Source organism: Pelodiscus sinensis, chromosome 6, assembly GCF_049634645.1.
Source record: "Pelodiscus sinensis isolate JC-2024 chromosome 6, ASM4963464v1, whole genome shotgun sequence".
NCBI classification, from domain to species: Eukaryota; Metazoa; Chordata; order Testudines; family Trionychidae; genus Pelodiscus; species Pelodiscus sinensis.
Window position 1 is genome coordinate 103,867,408 of NC_134716.1, and position 17,805 is coordinate 103,885,212.

The 17,805-nt window shown below is 42.5% G+C and overlaps 1 protein-coding gene across 4 annotated transcripts in view; it reads left to right on the top strand.

Annotated features, from left to right (window-relative positions):
* DAB2 (DAB adaptor protein 2) overlaps positions 1-16,465 on the top strand; it is a 41,104-nt gene extending 24,639 nt beyond the window's left edge. For 2 of the 4 annotated variants that reach the window (XM_075932513.1, XM_014581754.3), the window contains 9 exons: positions 2,807-2,890; positions 3,652-3,696; positions 4,251-4,313; positions 5,575-6,207; positions 7,268-7,421; positions 11,216-11,845; positions 12,319-12,428; positions 13,212-13,278; positions 14,897-16,465. In XM_075932513.1, coding sequence (XP_075788628.1) covers positions 2,807-2,890; positions 3,652-3,696; positions 4,251-4,313; positions 5,575-6,207; positions 7,268-7,421; positions 11,216-11,845; positions 12,319-12,428; positions 13,212-13,274 — 1,782 coding nt within the window. In that variant the 3' untranslated portion in view covers positions 13,275-13,278; positions 14,897-16,465. The remainder of the gene's footprint in view (positions 1-2,806; positions 2,891-3,651; positions 3,697-4,250; positions 4,314-5,574; positions 6,208-7,267; positions 7,422-11,215; positions 11,846-12,318; positions 12,429-13,211; positions 13,279-14,896) is intronic. The other 2 variants (XM_014581755.3, XM_075932514.1) reach the window with 2 other exon arrangements.
* The last annotated feature ends 1,340 nt before the right edge of the window (positions 16,466-17,805 follow it).

The window sequence follows — 17,805 nt, forward strand, 5'->3', positions numbered from 1 at the left end:
ATATGTCATTGATGTAGGGGTGTTAAAGGCACATCAGTTGAGGAATAATACTGTCTTGGGAGTCTGTGGCAGCTTAAACTCAGGCTACATCAACACTGCAGGCTTCTTGCACAAGAACTGTTCTGCACAAAAGATCTTGTGCAAGAGCACATCCACACTGCCATGTGCTTTTGAGCAAGAAGTACTTTTGGGCAAGAGCATGCATGGCAGTGTGGACGCTCTCTTGCACAAACTCCTGTTGCCCTTTACACTGCTGCCTTGTGCAAGGGGGCTTATTCCTAGTGGAGTGAGGAATATTCTTGTGCAAGAAGACCTCTTCTGATGCTTTACTGTAAATTACTTGCACAAGAACACATGTGCAGTGTAGATACTCTGCAAGTTTTTGTGCAAGAACAGCCACTCTTGTGCAAAAAGCTTTCAGTGTAGATGTAGCCTGACTGATGTGCTTGGTTAAGATTTCATGGGTAAATGCATCTAACAAAGTGGCTCTAGCCACAAAAGCTTATGCCCAAATAGATTATTTTAAAGATTAAAGTACTACAGGACTCCTTGTTAGTCTGTATCCGCAACAAACATAGCTACCCCTTGGAGACAGCATGTAAATTTCTTACTGAAGCACAACATGGGTGTTTAAACCCAACACAGAGGTCTTGGTTACTGAAGTGACCTGAGCTATTGATTTGCTAAAAGTGCAGTCGCCAGTCTTCCTACTACCCAGAGTGCTACTGCTGGCCAAAGGCATGCTTCTCAATGGGAGCCACTTAAACATGTGCACACCATACTTTTGTATTCATAACCAGGAGCTCTGGTCTGCACTCTTAAGACTGGTAAAGATTTCTTAAAAGATCAGCTTAAATGCAATGTCTTACCATAAACACTGACTTGTGTCTGTTAATCCTGCAAGTTTGACTAATTGAAACTTCACTTTTCCTGCCTAAAGACTTCTGCTACTAGATGACAAGCTTCTCAATATTTCATGCCTCTTTCTGCTCTTGGAGCAGAGAAGCTAGAACACATGGAGGATGGGACCTGGGATTTCTCCCAGAAAGTCTATCCTCTTAAACTGTGTGACCAGAGTGGTATCTTTTCTGGACTCCACCTAATGTTTATCATACCTGGGGCAAGGTGGTTTGCTAACACCTGCCTTTAAAGGCTGACAAACGTTAAGCAAGAGTAATGGATTTAACCAGTGGCCTTCTGATCTATAGGACTGAGAAACATTCAGTTCCTTGTATAACTTTGCCAAATGTAACCACTTGCCTTGAAATTGTGCATACTGGGCATCTGCCTAAAGAATTGAAGTTGGGAAACTTCAACCAATGTGCTTCCTTAGTTGCCCAGAACAAGGCAGAGGAATGAAATTTTCTTTGAGGCAAGGACTTCACTTGGCAAGGAGTTACTTCTCTTGTTGTCCCTAAACAAGCATGGGCAAGCTCTTCAATCTTAAGTACTTGCACATGCTCAGATTCTGTGCCCACTGGCCATGCTTACTCAACTGTTTTTTTTTGGCTAGTAAAAGCTATTGGGTCCAGGCACCTGGAGTGCAGGGAGCCTGTAACTCTGCTCTTCATCCTACCCCAGTGCCTCAGGCAGTGTGGAGGAAGTTCTACACATAGACCAGGAAGGAACAAGAGCCAGACCTTCCCAGGGTCAGGTGTGGCAGCAGCAGCAGCAGATGCCATATGATATAATTAAAGAGTCTCTCACTTAGCAATGCTTTAAAGCTTCAAGGGCAACAGTAATTCTGGCACTACCTGGCTGAGTTTGATGTATCCCCTTATGCCATAGTATAGATTGCTGTAGCAGGCACATCCTAAACCAATGTAGGTAGAGCTTTGTATGTACCTCCTCACAAAGGGTAAGAGTTCCTCTGTCTAGCTGCGTCTGCAGTGGAGTTTAGGCTGACCTAACTACATGTTTCACAGCTGTGAGACACTTCATGCTCTCTGGTAGCTAGGTCAGTTAACTTGTACCCAAAGACCATTAAAGACTAGTCTGCCTACAAGGGGTTTCTGTGAATTATCTCAAGTAATACAGATTTTGCTTTAAATAGATTGTTAGGAATGTAGTCCTTGATGTGGAAGGCAACTGGGGAGGAAGGCTAGGGAGCAAATGGCTTTAGCATAGTCTTGCCTGGAGAGCCTTTAAGACTCACTGCCTACATCTGAGTGATCATGGACAAGCCAGCTGTAGTTCAGCCTCTGGAAGAAAACAGGGAATGTAGCAAAATTCAGCTAACAAAAGCTCGATTAAGCAATAATTGTCAGAATGTGGGAAGCAGTTACCACCTACAAGGTTCACCAATGAGTATCTGCATCTCTTTAGACAGCCTGCATGATCAATTGTGTTGCTGAAAGCACTGTGTACCTCTTCTGGGCACATTGCTAGGCATGTTCTGGGAAGGCACAGTCCTTACCGTGGGCTGTTTGTTACATGAAACAGGTCATGCATCACTGCCCTTCAACTTAAGTACAGAAATGCTGCTGCTTGTTGTACACATGAGCTCAAGTATTTTCATTAACTTGGTTGGTTGTGTTTTTCTGTTACACTCAGCTTCGCTTGCTATTGCAGTAATTCCCTTTAGTCAAACCCACTTACTAAAGGCAACTGCATGTGACTGAATACACCAAAACCACCTTTCAGTAAGAGCTCCATGATAAAGCACTTAGCCTAGAAACTGCTAGTAGCCTACTAAAGGAATAGTGACACAGCATTTCCATACCACATATTGTTCAATATGAACAGTAAGGCACCAATTAGAAAACCTTTTCTGCAGAAACCTAAAGTCTAAAACTTTCCCTTTCAGGCTGAACCGCTAGTAGTTGATCTTAAGGATCTCTTCCAAGTAATTTATAACATCAAGAAAAAGGAGGAAGAAGATAAGAAAAAGGCAAGTAACTCTTGTCTCCAAAGGATCTTACCTGTATTGCTTATCAAAATGGCTACCTTGGCATTCATTTCAATGCCAGTATCACCCAGTCGCTAAGCAACTATAAAGCTGTAGCATCACTGAATCTGTCTGCTCTACTAGTTTCTGCAATAGTTATATGCAATGTACATACAAATAACTAGGAAGCATAGAGATTTAAAGAATTCTTCTACTTGAATTGTTCATGCACTTGGTGATTAAGGTTGGAGAGGCTAGTGCTCCAGTGCTTAGCTTTATTTTAGGATTATATCAACACTTATTGTTCTTTTGCTTTTTGGCACCATCTGCTTGGCTACCATAGCCTAGTTGAGTCCAATTAGATTCCTTCTTGTAAATGTTCAAATTTCACCTCTAGCAATCAATGTATATTAGCGTCTGGCCATTACTATTTTTCCATCTTGGCATGAAGAAGCCAATAAGACAGTTGAAGTAAAACTTTTGCTCTTTAAATCTGAGTAATACATGCACTTTGACCACGTGAGATTCTAATCTGTTTCCTTCCTTTTCCTAGCTAGCAAAGCTGGAGGCAACAACCTCAGAACACATGAATGCAACTAGTTCTGTAGAGCAAAACACACACTGCTGCACTAACAGCCTACATTTAGTCCAGTCTCCATATTTGTGGAAACTTGTGAATCAGTTAAAACCTAAATGAAACCAGCTCTTTATTCCAGTGATCAAACTTGGCTTGGCACTAAAGTTACCTTTATTTTGCCTTCCAGAATGGCAGTGAAGCCCTGACTGATCAAGTTGACAAAATAAAACTGGTATGTTTACATAATGCACGTGTGTATAGTGTCCTTAAACCACACAGCAGATCTTAGTTTCTAAGCATACACATGTATGAAACTATTATAGTAAGCAGTTTGGGCTAAAAGTGGAATATCTTAACACATGTACGCTAAGCTGGAGCTTACATTGCTTTACACAGAATGGAGGGATGATAGGAGTTACTATAGAGAACTTTCTGGGTGTCTGGCTGGTGAGTCTTGCCCACATGCTCAGGGTTTAGCTGATCGCCATATTTGGGGTCAGGAAGGAATTTTCCTCCAGGGTAGATTGGCAGAGACCCTGGAGGTTTTTTACCTTCCTCTGTAGCATGGGGTACAGATCACAGCTGGAGGATTCTCTGCATCTTGGGGTCTTCAAAGTATTTGAAGCCTTCAATATCAGAGAGAGGTGAGAGGATTATTCTAGGAGGGATGGGTGAGATTTTGTGGCCTGCACTGTGCAGGGGGTCAGATTAGATGATCATAATGGTCCCTTCTGACCTTAAAGTCTGAGTCTGAGAATCTGAACCTCTTCCAAATTCCTTTTCAAGGGTGTTGACCAGATGGATTTGTTCGGTGATATGTCCACTCCTCCTGACCTGAACAGTCCCACAGTAAGTAAAGACCTGTCTTGTACTATATCTAGTTGCTAGCTGTTGTGTTTTGTGACTAAATGCAACATTAGGTCTATCTGAAGTCTCCTATAGATTACTCAAGCAAAGTGGAAACAGACAATAGGTGCAAAGGCAGCTTTGCCACTAATTGGAAGAAATACAACTTCAACTTCTGTCAGTGCTCATGTAGGAAGTCTGTTCCTACTAAATATCAAATGATGGCTCAAGTTTGTTCCCTCTATCCTTTCACAACCAACTTCATATCTGTGTCTCCTAGTTTAAACTTCAGTATTTGATATAGTAGCTCTAAGAGGCAGCCAGACTTCTGTACACACTTCAACTTTTTATGGTACTTGGGCATATTAACTTTTTATCCGTGTAATGAGTTTCAAGTGCCACACTTAAGATGTTGGCAAAAGAACAGAACAAATTCTGGGTAAGGACCTGAGAGGCTCTTGCCTCTTGCATCTGTCAGATGCTGCTCCTCTGCAGGAGCGATGAGGCTCTTCAAAGTTGCTGTACTGCCCCCTCACACAGTGACTTCATAATCCACAGGCCTCCTTATTACTGACCTTGCTGAAATGTGAAACCAAAGAACACTGCCAAAATAAACTCTGCTAAGCTTACTCAGGCACCACCTACAGTGTTAACATATGTTTGCTCATAGATGCTATTCATCCAAAGAGTGGCTGGTGCCTTCAAGATGCCCTAGTAGACTATGCTTGCATTTGAGATCTAGAACAGAAAATGGTACTGGACTGCTACTCATCTGCATAAAGACTATACTTCAGTTGCCTGCATTCTTCTGGATAAAATACACTGCCTTAATGTAAACTTGGGCAAAGTTATGAAAGTCCTAATGTGTCGCAGACTTTAAATGGCTATAAGTGATGTGGGAGAAACTTGCAGCATTTGAATTTAAACTCAGGATGGATTAAGGGTTTGGGCCATGCAGAAGACACTAGTTAAGCACTAGCCTATAGCTATTGAAATAAGGGCTCAGAACAAGGGGTTCTCATACTGATAGCATCTGTGATTGCAGAGTTAATCCTGAGTACAAAATCAGATGCATATTCCTGGCCCCTAACCCTGTGCAACTTTTATGCTAATTTGTTAAACAAGGTTGATCACTAGACTTCCTGGTAACACACCTGAAATGCTAGATGGTGCTTTTATTTTCTGCACAGTCATGATCAAATGCATTATGTGCCTTGCATCTGTTAAATCTTCAATTAACCTTTTTTTCTTTCCAAACTAATAGGAGACTAAAGATATCCTGTTAGTGGATCTAAACTCTGAAATTGAGAGCACTCTCTCTTCTGTAAAAGAGAGTCCCTTCTTGAATGGCATCACCACCTCTCTTCCACAACCCAAGTCACAGACACCTTTCTTGCCTGAAAGTTCTTTCACTACCAATCTGAGCTTCTTCCCCACACCCAATCCAGATCCTTTCAGTGATGATCCTTTTGCACAACCAGACCAATCTGCACAACCTTCATTTGATTCTTTAAAATCTCCAATTCAGAAGAAGGAAAGTCTGAGCTTCTTGAGTAATGGTGCTGTAAATGGTGATATTGACTACTTTGGTAAACAGTTTGACCAGATTTCTAATAGAACTGGCAAACAGGAGATGCAGACAAGCCAGTGGCCAGTTGAGAGTAAGCCAATGCAGCCAGCAGCAAGGACACAAAATGGGGTGCCCGAAAGAGAACAGAATGGTTTTCTGACCAAATCATCCAACCTATTTGCGGAAAGCCCTTCCAAAGGACTGTTGCTACAAAATGGAGCAAAGCTGGACTCTGAAAGCAATATCCAGCTCATGTCACATGACTCAATAACAATTAGCCCACCTCCACAAAGTACCAAGCCAGGAAGAGGAAGGAGGACTGTTAAGGTGAAGCATCTTCAAATATATAATGGTGACATGCATGCTCTTAGATGGGCTGGGTGAAAATTTCCTTTTTTTTACCAAAACATGGTGTGATACTGGCTAAACTACTTCTGCTATTCTACAACACCACTGTATTTATTCTTCTATTCCACTCACAATGTTCCCTCTGCAATCATGTTTTCTGCTTTCATGTGTACATTATAATGGTTATCACTAAGTATACACTTTTTTTCTTTTCAATGCTGCCATACTTCACTATTTCTGGTAAGTATTTTGATCTGAAACTAATGCAAATGTATCTGGGGCAGTTGACTTTTTTAAATGCTAAAAGTACATTAAGTTAAAATGCCGACTTAGAATTCTAAAGCTAGCACTACATTTTTAGTGTAATCTCTATCAGATGGTCAAAAGAGTACTTGAAGTTCCTCAAATTTTAGTAATTGAATACAATACATATGACCACTTTGGGAAACACTGCACTATATAGCAAGTTCAAGGCATGTGTTTCTCATGCTTTCCAATTGGGCTGTATAAGACTCCAATCCTATTTAGAGAACTAAAAGGGCCATAAGTTTCTACTTTGTTTTACTTAATTCTTTGGCTATATGATGTGAGCCTTTAGAACCCCGAAATCTCAAATATGAGTAGCCTAGATGTAACAACCTTTGACTTGCAATAGAATTAAATCTCATACTGCAAGTCCAGTATGACAATTTATTTTGCCAGCATGCTTCATTGTTTAATTCATAAGAATATCAAATAGTAGTAAAACGTTACTTATGCAAGAATCTAATTTGATATGCCTGGTATTCTAAAATACAACCATTTGAAATCTTCCAAGCTGGCTTTAGACAAACATCTAGTCCTAATTAAAACTCTTAATTTTCCATCCCACCAGTTATTAAAGGCTATTTTGGTTCTGAAATTGGGTATTGCCCAAGACAAGAGAAGACCTAGATAACACTTCCTGAAAATGAGGCCCAAAACTAGAATCTGCCCAAAACCTAGCATCTGTCCATAGTTTTACTGGGATATGGTAACCAATTTTTCATCTTGTTTCCAGACCCCAGCAAGTGACTTGTTCAGCTCAGATATCTTTGCATCTACTACAACAGAGGCCCCAGGCCTGACTTCTGCATCACAACCTTCACTGGTGCAAACCAATCCCCTGGATCTCTTCCGAACCAGTCCTGCCATCACACCAATGGCTGGCCTAGGTTAGTTCATTACCTTACTTAAGGGAACACAATTAACCTTATTGGTCACTTCAGTTGATGGTCTCTAACTTGTTTTAGCAAGTCAGACTTGCTTGTTCTCTTAACAAGCACATGCTATAGTGAATGTCTCCTTATGTCCCCTCATGCAGCAGTTCCCTCCTTCCCCCAACCTGACAGCATTTCCTTAATCTATTACTCAAAATAGATACAATCCTCTGGGGGAGACTTCACACTGAGCTCATAGCTAACACTAGGGTAACAATCTCTTATCTATTAGTCTGTCTTTACAGTAAAGAACCTCTCTAAACTTCCTGATCTCTGTGGGGCATGTGAACACAATACAGCAAGAGTCTGGGGGTGGGGGGAAGGAGGGAGGAGAGTCACTTTATAATTGATACTGATCATGGGCTGGCCTTGCCCAGAAGGGGTAGGGTTGGGGGCCACAATGAGACACCGTGAAGCATTGTGTGGCAGCATGTATGTGCGCACAGGGCATGTGACCGTGACTTTGCTGGCTGCTGTTGGGTACATTTCTGAGAAGCCACTCTAAGGAAAGTCTGTCCTGCTGTCACTCCCTCCCCCACTCTGCACTCCTGAGTCACTTACCATTCACGTTTCAGATTGGAGCAGTTCTGTTGTCTTCCCTCTCCCCAATTCCTGCTCTGCAGGGGAACACCCTGACTTCAGACGAACACGAGCTATCAGGCACCTCAGGCCACCCAGCTCATTGGCAGGATCCAGTCCCTGGACCTTATTTTTTGCCCACCCCGGTCACTCTCTCCCCTAGCTTCTCTAGCTGACATGTATCAAGTCTACACAGCAGCTGGGGGGATGTCTCTCTGGATACAATATTTTTAGCACATTAACTCAAGTACGTGTGCTACCTTTTGGGAGCACATTCCCACCTGAATAGCAGACATGCCTGTGTTTGGCTACTGCAATACAAATTGTAACGACTCAGTAGGAACTGGGGATATAGAGCCATTCCAATTGGAATGCCTCATGACAGTGAGACTGAAGCGACCTTGTGACTTTCCCAAGGTCACATGTCATTCTCAAGGATAGATTTAGTTCCCACCCCAGCCTGATACTGACACCACTTTTACGAGTGGTGTAACTTCTCAAACTCTACATAGATATACTTAGCTTACCCAAGCCAGTCTGACAGCCAGGGCAATTGTTGCTGGCTGTGCAACTTGCTGCTTTCCTTACTCCACGGATTCTCAAAAGGATACTGCAACCCCCCTCTAAGTTGCTTGTGACCCCCTGCGGGATTGGGACCCACAGTTTGAGAAACACAGCCTTACTCCACTGATACTGCATATGTTCCTTGACAGTTGAGCTAGTGTACTAGATGTGTTCAGCAGTAATTTAAGTTTCAATAATGACTGAGATCATAGGTGCTGAGAACAAATGCAAGTTTTGCTTGCTGTATAGAATATATTTAGACTATTTGATAGCTGGTACAGCTATCAATCTTTAACTGTCTTCAGTCTCACATGGCAAGTGAGTTAAGTGTGGGTGGCTAAATGCCCTATGCAGGTTTACAAGAACAGATGAATAAATCTTCATGGTGGGAGGGGGAGGAAAGTGGGGCTTACAACCTGAGCTTCAGTCTTAGCTTCTGTGCATGATATGACCTTCCTCTTTCCCCTTCTCCCCCCCCCCCCCCCCCAGCAAAGCTCTCCTGCAGAGAGCTATGTAGGGCAGCAGTGGGACACTTAAACCAGATTCAAAGCAACTGTGTTCAGATCCAAGTCCAATGATCACTGATCCATCATGTCCTACTTGCATTGGGGATGCTAATCTGATGCTTCTGAAGCTTGCAGAAAGGAAACTGGGTCCCCTACAAGATGGTTCCTTTTAAATTTGCACCTTTGTTAAACTAAGGCTAATATGCAACTAGCTAAGTCAGTGACTCACTGGCCCCTTTGGATTTCTGCAACTAGCAGCAGTAGACGCTAAGGCTATTGTACTTCTTGTGGCAGAAGATCTGCTAGAGGGACTAATTAGCATGAGTTGTGATGTCATTAGCATATTGTCCTTTTTTGCAGAAGGGATTTTTGCACAAGATCCTAATGCCTCAAGGATAAGGCATAAGGATCTTGTGCAAAAGAGGGTTTTTGTGCAAGACAGAAGCAGCTACATTGCTTGTGCAAAAAATCAGCAGAAGATCCTAATGACATCACAACTCATGCTAATGAGTCCCTCTAGCATATTTTCTGCTGCAAAAAAATTGCAGTGTAGACCTAGCCTAACTCAGCTAAAGTGGAATACTCCCATCCAGTCACTGGCAAGCTCAGAACACTAGTAACTGGGATGTAAGGCTTCCTTTTTTGGGAAGGGGGGGGGGAGGGGGGAGAAGTTTAAAAATCAGCCTTAGATTTCTAAACTTTAGCTTGAGTATCAGCAGGACACATTGGTAAGAAGGCCTGGGGGCCATAACGGGAGTGGAGGGATGTAGTTAGCTCAACAAGAGTTGAGGCAATGTCCCTGTATTATGATGGATATTAAGTATTGATTAAACAAACACCGGACTATGCAGCACTTTAAAGACTAACAAGATGGTTAGTCTTTAAAGTGCTGCATAATCCTGTCGCTTGTTTCAGCGAGACCAGACTAACACGGCTGCATCTCTACAAGTATTGATTACACAGCTCTTGTATGCTAGTTGCCTTTGGAGCACAGGCCTCAGTTGAGGGTCTTGCTCTAAATCCTTTACTAGAGCAAGGTAATAAAATCCTGACTAGATTGGTGTGGGACAACTTATGGGCTACATGGAGTCAAATACAGGAGCAGAGGAATCTGATGCATAGACCCTTGGATCTTTAGAAGCGATGCAAGGCTTGCTTCATTCTGAGTTTAAACAGAGTAACTCCTCTTCCCACATGGCTTCTGCACATAATGGGATGCAAAGATACAACTGCAGTGGCTCTAGATAGTCACATCTAGATTTACTCCACTCTAAACAATCCTCATTTTAAGAGTATTAGAATGCACAGGCAAACTCGCATCATAGTAAAAGTCTTAGTTCTAGGCTCTTTCCTTACAAGAATTGATAGTCCAATGTTTGCATTGGAATCTGGCTTGCTAGAGTAAGACCTTGCTGGAACATGTTACCCATGTCTCATTAAGCCACTTCTCCCTAACCTCAGCTTTGAGGATAGCTGAACCGTCTGACAATGGCACCAGCAGCAGATCAGTCACCTTTAGAAGTGGTTTGCCTGCCTCCAGGGAAGCATGACACAGTCTGCAGTCAGCCAGGTTCAAGCAAGCATGACTAAATTTTCTTTCAGTTTGTGGTCGTGTCTGTTGGACACTTCCAGTGACATTGTGCTGTATAGACATGGTCAGTGTAATGTCTGAGCTAGACTGCTACTTGCAAGCAAGACTTGCACTTGGCACTAGAGACATGGAGCTAACCAGGGTTAACCTGACCTCAAAGGCATTTGAGTGCCTTTGTTTAACATGCAGCATATTAATGGTGTCTAGAGCAGACAGTCAACACTTGCTGACAGAATAAGAACAAAGTTTAGGGCTACCACATTAGATTTTTAAAGTGGCTAAATACTCCATCCACTCTAGGATGAGGTAATATCTTATTGGACCAGCTTCCAGTGGTGAGAGAAGCTTTTGCACTAGGTAGAGCCTTGAAAGGGAAGTTTGCATGGACACTAAAGTAACTTCTTGGTGATCCGTGTATATATTGTACTGTGAATTCAAATAAGGAGCACAAGTGCATTAAAGATGCCCCCTGGACCATATTTATAAGTCTTGCCTATCCTCTCTCCTAGGTGGCTTGCCAGCAACATCTCCAACACCATGGAGTCAGCAGTCCTCAGTGTTCAGTCCTGCCTCATCAGTATTTCCTGCATCCGTGATGGGTGCTCAGCCTACAGGATTTACTCAACCGCTGGCCTTCAGTGCTCCTCCAGCAGTCTCTGGTTGGGGTCAGCCTGCATCCTTTGGAGCCCCTTCTCCATCTCCTGGTCTCTGGGGTCAGCCAGCCCATGTCTCCTCTACTACATGGGCACCACCATCCACCATTGGAAATCCTTTCCAGACCAGTGTGTTTCCAACTCCTACACAGTCTCCTGCTATGTTGTCTTCTGTCTCTGCAACTAGCCCTCCTCAGCCACCACCGAGAATTGCACTCCTGAAGGAGCCATCCAAGAAGGAAAGTGATGCCTTCACCGCCTTAGACCCACTAGGGGATAAAGAGAAAAAGGATGTAAAAGAGCTGTTTAAAGACTTCCAGCTGACAAAGCCACCCGCAGTACCAGCAAGGAGGGGAGAACAGCAGCCAAGCCTTCTAGGTGCTTCTGGTGCTTTCACTAGTTACTTTAATAGCAAAGTGGGCATTCTGCAAGACAACACTGATCATGACGACTTGGAAGCCAATCAGTTGTTTACTAAAATCAGTGGTAAATTCCCTCATGCTTCATCAAGTCAGTGGGGAACCTCTCAGTTTGTTCTTCCCCTTCCAAGCAAGCTAATTTTAATCCTGTGGGCTCTAGATGGCTAGATTAGCATCTCCTCTTGACTAACAGGAAGTAGCCTGATACTGCAATAGTGTCATGAGGGTAATCCTTAATTTACTGCTGCCCAACACTGCCCTCTAGTATTCAGTTACACTAAGTCACTCAGCTATGTCTCCAGCACTTTCAAAACTGGGAACTTTAAACTGAGCTTAATTCATACTGAAAGCAACAAAAGTGACTCTTCAAAAGTAGAAATGCTGCACAATGTAGTGTCTAGCTTGACATCCACTTTCTGAAAACTAATCTTCAGGTTCTGGAAAAATCGTCTTCTGCATTCATGCAGAAATCCAGGCCTGCATAAACCTGAACTTTCTGTAAGGGAAGTAACTAACTTGTTTAAACTCTCTTCCCTGTAGAACCACCGAAACCTGCTCCCAGACAAAGCACTGTGCCAGCTTCCAAGCCTGACAGCCTGTTTGAAAACCCCTTTGAAACAGATCCTTTCAGCACCTCCTCACAACTCTCTGTAAGTACTAGACAAGTGTTCAGCTATCTGTACTCCTCTGAAGCCTCCAGTATTAGAAACCTGTGGGGTTTGGCCTCTAGCGGGGCACTTCACATTGGTAACAATTCCTTAGCATGGTCAGCAAATTCAATTTGTGTTCCGGTGACTTCAAATTCCCTGCTGCAAGGGAGCCAGCAGAGCTTGTCACAGGAGAAATACCACTTGTGAACCTGAGTAACTCTCAAATTTGGCTAAATCCCAGGGTGCATGTGCCACTAAACTGTGGTATGAGGCATCCTTGTCTTGTGCAGCCATACTGGCTTGACAGAATAGCTTTTCCAGCTAGCTTAGGCCCTTTGCACACCCACCCCTTTCTTCCCTGCCCTGCAGGGAGCTAAATATATAGCTTCTCTGTTCTGGCTGGAGGATGGAGCTTTCTAAAGTGGGAGGGGAAATAGCCTAACCACAGTCTGGAACATGAGACCTGAAGCCCTTCAAGGAACCTCTCAAATGATGAGTTTATTTTAGACAAATTGAAAACTACCTTACTGGCTGAATTCCATGAGTATTCAGTGCACATGGTCTTCTCAGAGGTATGAATCAAGCTAAGTAGACTTTAATTCTAATCTAGTCCTAAAAAATTTAGGTCAATAAATTAACAGCTGGCTGAATTTTCATATTGTATGTCATTCAAGCACCTATAATATGGACTGTTCAAAGCTACTTGCCCAACATCTGACTCTTCCTCTAACTTGCATGGTGTATTGAGATTCCTGCCTGCTTATAAGCTATCTTCTATTTTAGACTGCATCTCAGCCGTTGCCATCTTCTGATCTGTTTGATCCTTTTGGAAACCCATTTGCATAATTTGGTAAGTGGTGCTCTTATTCACCTGTTGCTTAGTTGATAGACCTAACGGGGAAACCACTGAAGGAAAGGTATTCTGACCACTCATCTGGCCAACTGGCATGGGAAGGTGGGTCAGTGCTGAAGAGTCTGACCTTAACTTGTATTTACCACCAGTAAAACTATTTGCCTGCCCAGTGGCTGTGGAAGAGAATGTTTGGATGTTAAAAGCAAGTACCATTAATAATGGGTAGCAGGTTTCAAACTAAAGCGACAGTTCTTCACACAGTGCATAGTCAGCCTGTGGAACTCCTTGCCAGAGGAGGCTGTGAGGGCTAGAACTATAACTGTTTAAAGAAGCTAGACAACCTCCATGAATTTAAGTCCATAAAAGGCTATTGCCGGGGGTAGGAATGGTTTCCCTGGCCTCTGTCAGGCTGGAGATGGATGGCATGAGACACATCGCTTGATCATTGTCTAACCTGTCTGGGGCCCTCGGTGCTGGCCACTGTCAGCAGACAGGCTCCTGGGCTAGATGGACCTTTGGTCTGACCCAGTACAGCTATTCTTAAGTATTTCAACTTAGAGCAATGTAAATCATTGACCTTAATGCCTAAACTGGAGGAAATAGGAAACTCCTCCTTGAGACCACTTAACAGTGCAGTAGGGAGCTACCTCCTTCTCCTAAAGTCAGTCTTGAAATTGGCAAGATTTAGACATTACCTTGCAGCAGTGAAGGACTTTGACTAATATGGGGGTGCAAGGGAAGCTTTCATGTTCTTAGAGAACAGAGGTTCACTGCATGTGGTCTGCTTTTTAATTTTGTTTCCAGAGTCAGATGACTCAAGTAGTAGCTGGCTTTAAAGCTGAGAATACTCCTCTCCTGAGATCAGTCTAGCTTTCCTCTCATATAGTCCCCTGTTTACAGCAATTGTTTGTAGCAGACTGATAGTTGTCAGCATGAAATCCTGCTTTGAGTAAATGACACGGGCAGCCTGAACTACAGTGAAATGTAATTGATTCCTCAAACTTACTTTCTAGGTGTTACTGCAGGCTGAAATCAACTTGTGCTAGTTAATGAAACTTGTAATTGCTATGGGAATGCTTGCAATACAACTTCATTTGTTAGAAAAAATATTCTACATCTCAATCTGACTTAGTCACTCCTAGTAGTGCTGCCAGGTACACAAAGTTGGGAATGGACTGTACTTGAAGGAAAACTTTGCCCTTAAATGACAATAGTCAGGACAACTTGAAGAGTTGGCTAGCTTCAGACTGAGTAGATAACCATTTCCAATGTAAAAAGGCACTCAGCAGGACACTTTGCCCAAGACTACACTTGGGTCAGATTGTCTGAGTTAAATAGAAATCTACACACTACTCCACATAGCAAGCTTACAGTTAGCTGGGCAGTATTCCAGAATTCAAATTTCCACATTTGATAGAAGGCCCTAATGTTAAATCTTTAGCAAGAATCTGATAACCTGAACAAACCTCAATTCTAAACTTACCAAAAACTAAAGGGTTTCACAATTAATACAAGTGAAAGCAGAAGTCTCATGTAAAAACTCTGCCCACTTATCCAGTAAAACTGCTAGTAAACTGTTTTATAATTCTAATTACTAATCACTTTCTCTCTGCAGAAAGGTGTAATGAGCAAAGGACAAATGGAATAACCAGATACATCACCATTTTCTACAAGGGGTCTCTTTCTTTGCATTGCCTGTCTGCCTTCATCTTTGTTGCCTCTGAGTGTTAAATGTCTGCTGTGGACTGAAATATGAGCCCTCCTAGTGAACCTGCTGTTAACATAATTCAAGATGAAGCCAAGGAAAACACCCATACTTTCGTGCTTGAGGTCCAGATTCAAGTTGGTGGATGTGAATTCTTGTTCTGTAGCCTCTCCAGTTTCTTCTGATTAAGAACTACTTATGTCTTGTAGGAACACTGACTTTTCAGTCTTGTTATGGCTTTTTTTAAAGATGATCACCTACACTTAAACCTTGAGGCACTTGATTGTAATAGTTGGGTACCCATTTTGAGGCAGAAATCATGCATTCTCCTCCACATTGGGAAAAGGAATTGTGGTTTTAGAATTTTGCAAATTCTGCATCACTTGTATTTCAAGTGTGGGGAAACTTACCTGTATTTCACTGATGGTGCTGTCTCTACAAAATGGCAGCCAACTAAAGGTTGTTTTAAACCTCTTTTCAATGTACAATAGTCTTCTTGCATTTATGGTGATAGTACAACTGGTGATGTCTTATGGCTTTCCTCTTTCTCTATAGCAGAAAACAAAGTGCATGCCAATTCATATTGAAGATGGCAAAACATGGCTGCCGAATCTGGAGAGGCAGGGAGTATATGGAACAAACTCAATCAAAACTGTTTCTGCTTCACAAGTTAAAGTTTTAGGATCTGAATTGGACCAAAAGCTGCTTAAAAATACCTCATACAAATTTCAACTTGTTAAAACCTCAGGCAGTAGACTCCTCAAAGGGTTTTTGGGGCACAGAGGGAGAGCAATCAAATAGGGTACTGGATCCTATTTTCTGTCAAAGCTTGACAGATGACACTAAGCAAGTGGGTTTCTTGTGGAATCTAATTTGGTAAATGTCCCTATTGCTCTGAACACAAATCAATGAGCTGTTGTCACAGCATGGTTCCTGTATCGGTTGGAAAGGCAAGTGGCAATCTTGTATTAATCTTTACTTCACTTGATTGATACCTTAGTCTTGTGCATTTTGATGCACCTCATTTGAGGTAGCTATCCATCTCTCAAACAAGATAGTACAGAGGTTCAAAGATACTAACTGGCTTGTATGTAAATCAGTCACTTATAAACTAAATTGTTAGGGTTACATAGATGATTGGACAAAGGTCTAAAAAGCAATTACCATTCTGATGGCTAGTTTCCTATTCAAGTTTAGACTTGAATACTATCTTTAATGTTCAATTGGCCATCTAAACTCAAGCTAAACTGAGATTTAGGTCTGGAAAATCTGCTTGAAGGCAACTTTAGTCAATTCAGCCAGTTGTGCAACTTGTTCTGTATATAACCTTTTCTTTTGTGCACTTTCCTGCAATGCAATGAAGTTATGAATTTAAGTACTTGTGTCAAACTGGAAATGTAGAAACTTCAGATGTTACTATTATGTAAACTGTAGTCTCAAGTAATGGTTTCTAATGACATTAAAAAATGCAGCTCTTAATATCGAGTAAGGGTTTTCTGTTTCCTGAAAGAGCAGAAAGTACAGCAAGGTATATTGAACATGCCATGAAGCACATCTTGCTCCTTCTGGAGCAAGGAATTCAGCATCCTAGGAGTGTTTAGCTATTAACTTCCAATGTTATGACTGTTCTAGATAGATTTTCATAGTCTATGATCAGGGCTCATAGCATTCTGTGCCTTCTAGTTAGAATACTGTTAGTGGCTGTTCAGAGTTCGAGCCATTTTCCTCCAGTTTACTTCAGAATTTCAAGTAACTTTTGGACTAGTTTTTCTTCTCTACACCCCACCCCAAGCTATAGAAAGAAGCCCTAATACTCAACAAGAATAAGCATTGACACATCCCTCTAACACTGCAATTGCTTGTGGTTTTTAGCAAGATCCCAATCCCTGCTGGTCTTGAATCTTCTAATAGATTATCCAACTACAGGCAGTCCCCAGGTTACACAGATCCGACTATTGTCGGATCCTTACTTACGAACGGGGCTCTTCTCGCCCTGGAGGACACGGGCGGCGGGATCGCCCAGACGCGCCATGGTCCTGCTGCCCGCATCCTCCAGGGCAAGAAAAGCTGCTCTGCGTCTCCCTGGTCTGCTGGGGGGGGAGGGGCAGAAGACTAGTCTTTTCTCACTGATGCCTGTGGTAAAGCAGCTGGGGTGCTGCTGGGTTGGTCCTGCAGCGCTGCTCCTCGGCACTACTGGACCAACCTGGCAGCACCCCAGCTGCTCTGACCCAGGTGTCCAGGTTCAGCTGCTGTTGAAACTGATCAGCAGCTGATTCTAGGAAGCCCAGGGCAGAGAAACTCTGCCTCGGGCTTCCTGTAGTCAGCCGCTGGTCAGTTTCAGCAGCAGCTGAATCTGGATGCCAGTTCCGACTTACATACAGATTCAACTTAGGGACTGTAGGTTTGTTCTTATCTTGTACATAACCTGGGGACTACCTGTACATCAAAGGTTCCTCTGAAATAGCATTCCATTTACTCATGCATTTGTGAAATGAGATGATGGATGCTATGGAATAATGACATAGCCCTCTTCATCTGCTCCTATATTTGAGCCTTCCTTTCTCCAACACTTGCCAAAAATCACAATAAAATACTTGAATGTGAAATTACTCTTAAAAAGTACCTTTGCATATGATACATGCAGGCTGCCATAAGTGAAAGCTATTGGACTGTCTAAAGTAACACAGCTGGTCAACAGTCAAAGTGCTGTTAGTGAAAATGTTTAAATATTTAAACAGACTATTTGACTTGGATTGCTACAGAGTCAAATGGTCATGTTGTCTGACAGGAATGACATGCCTCCTGAAATAGTAAATCTT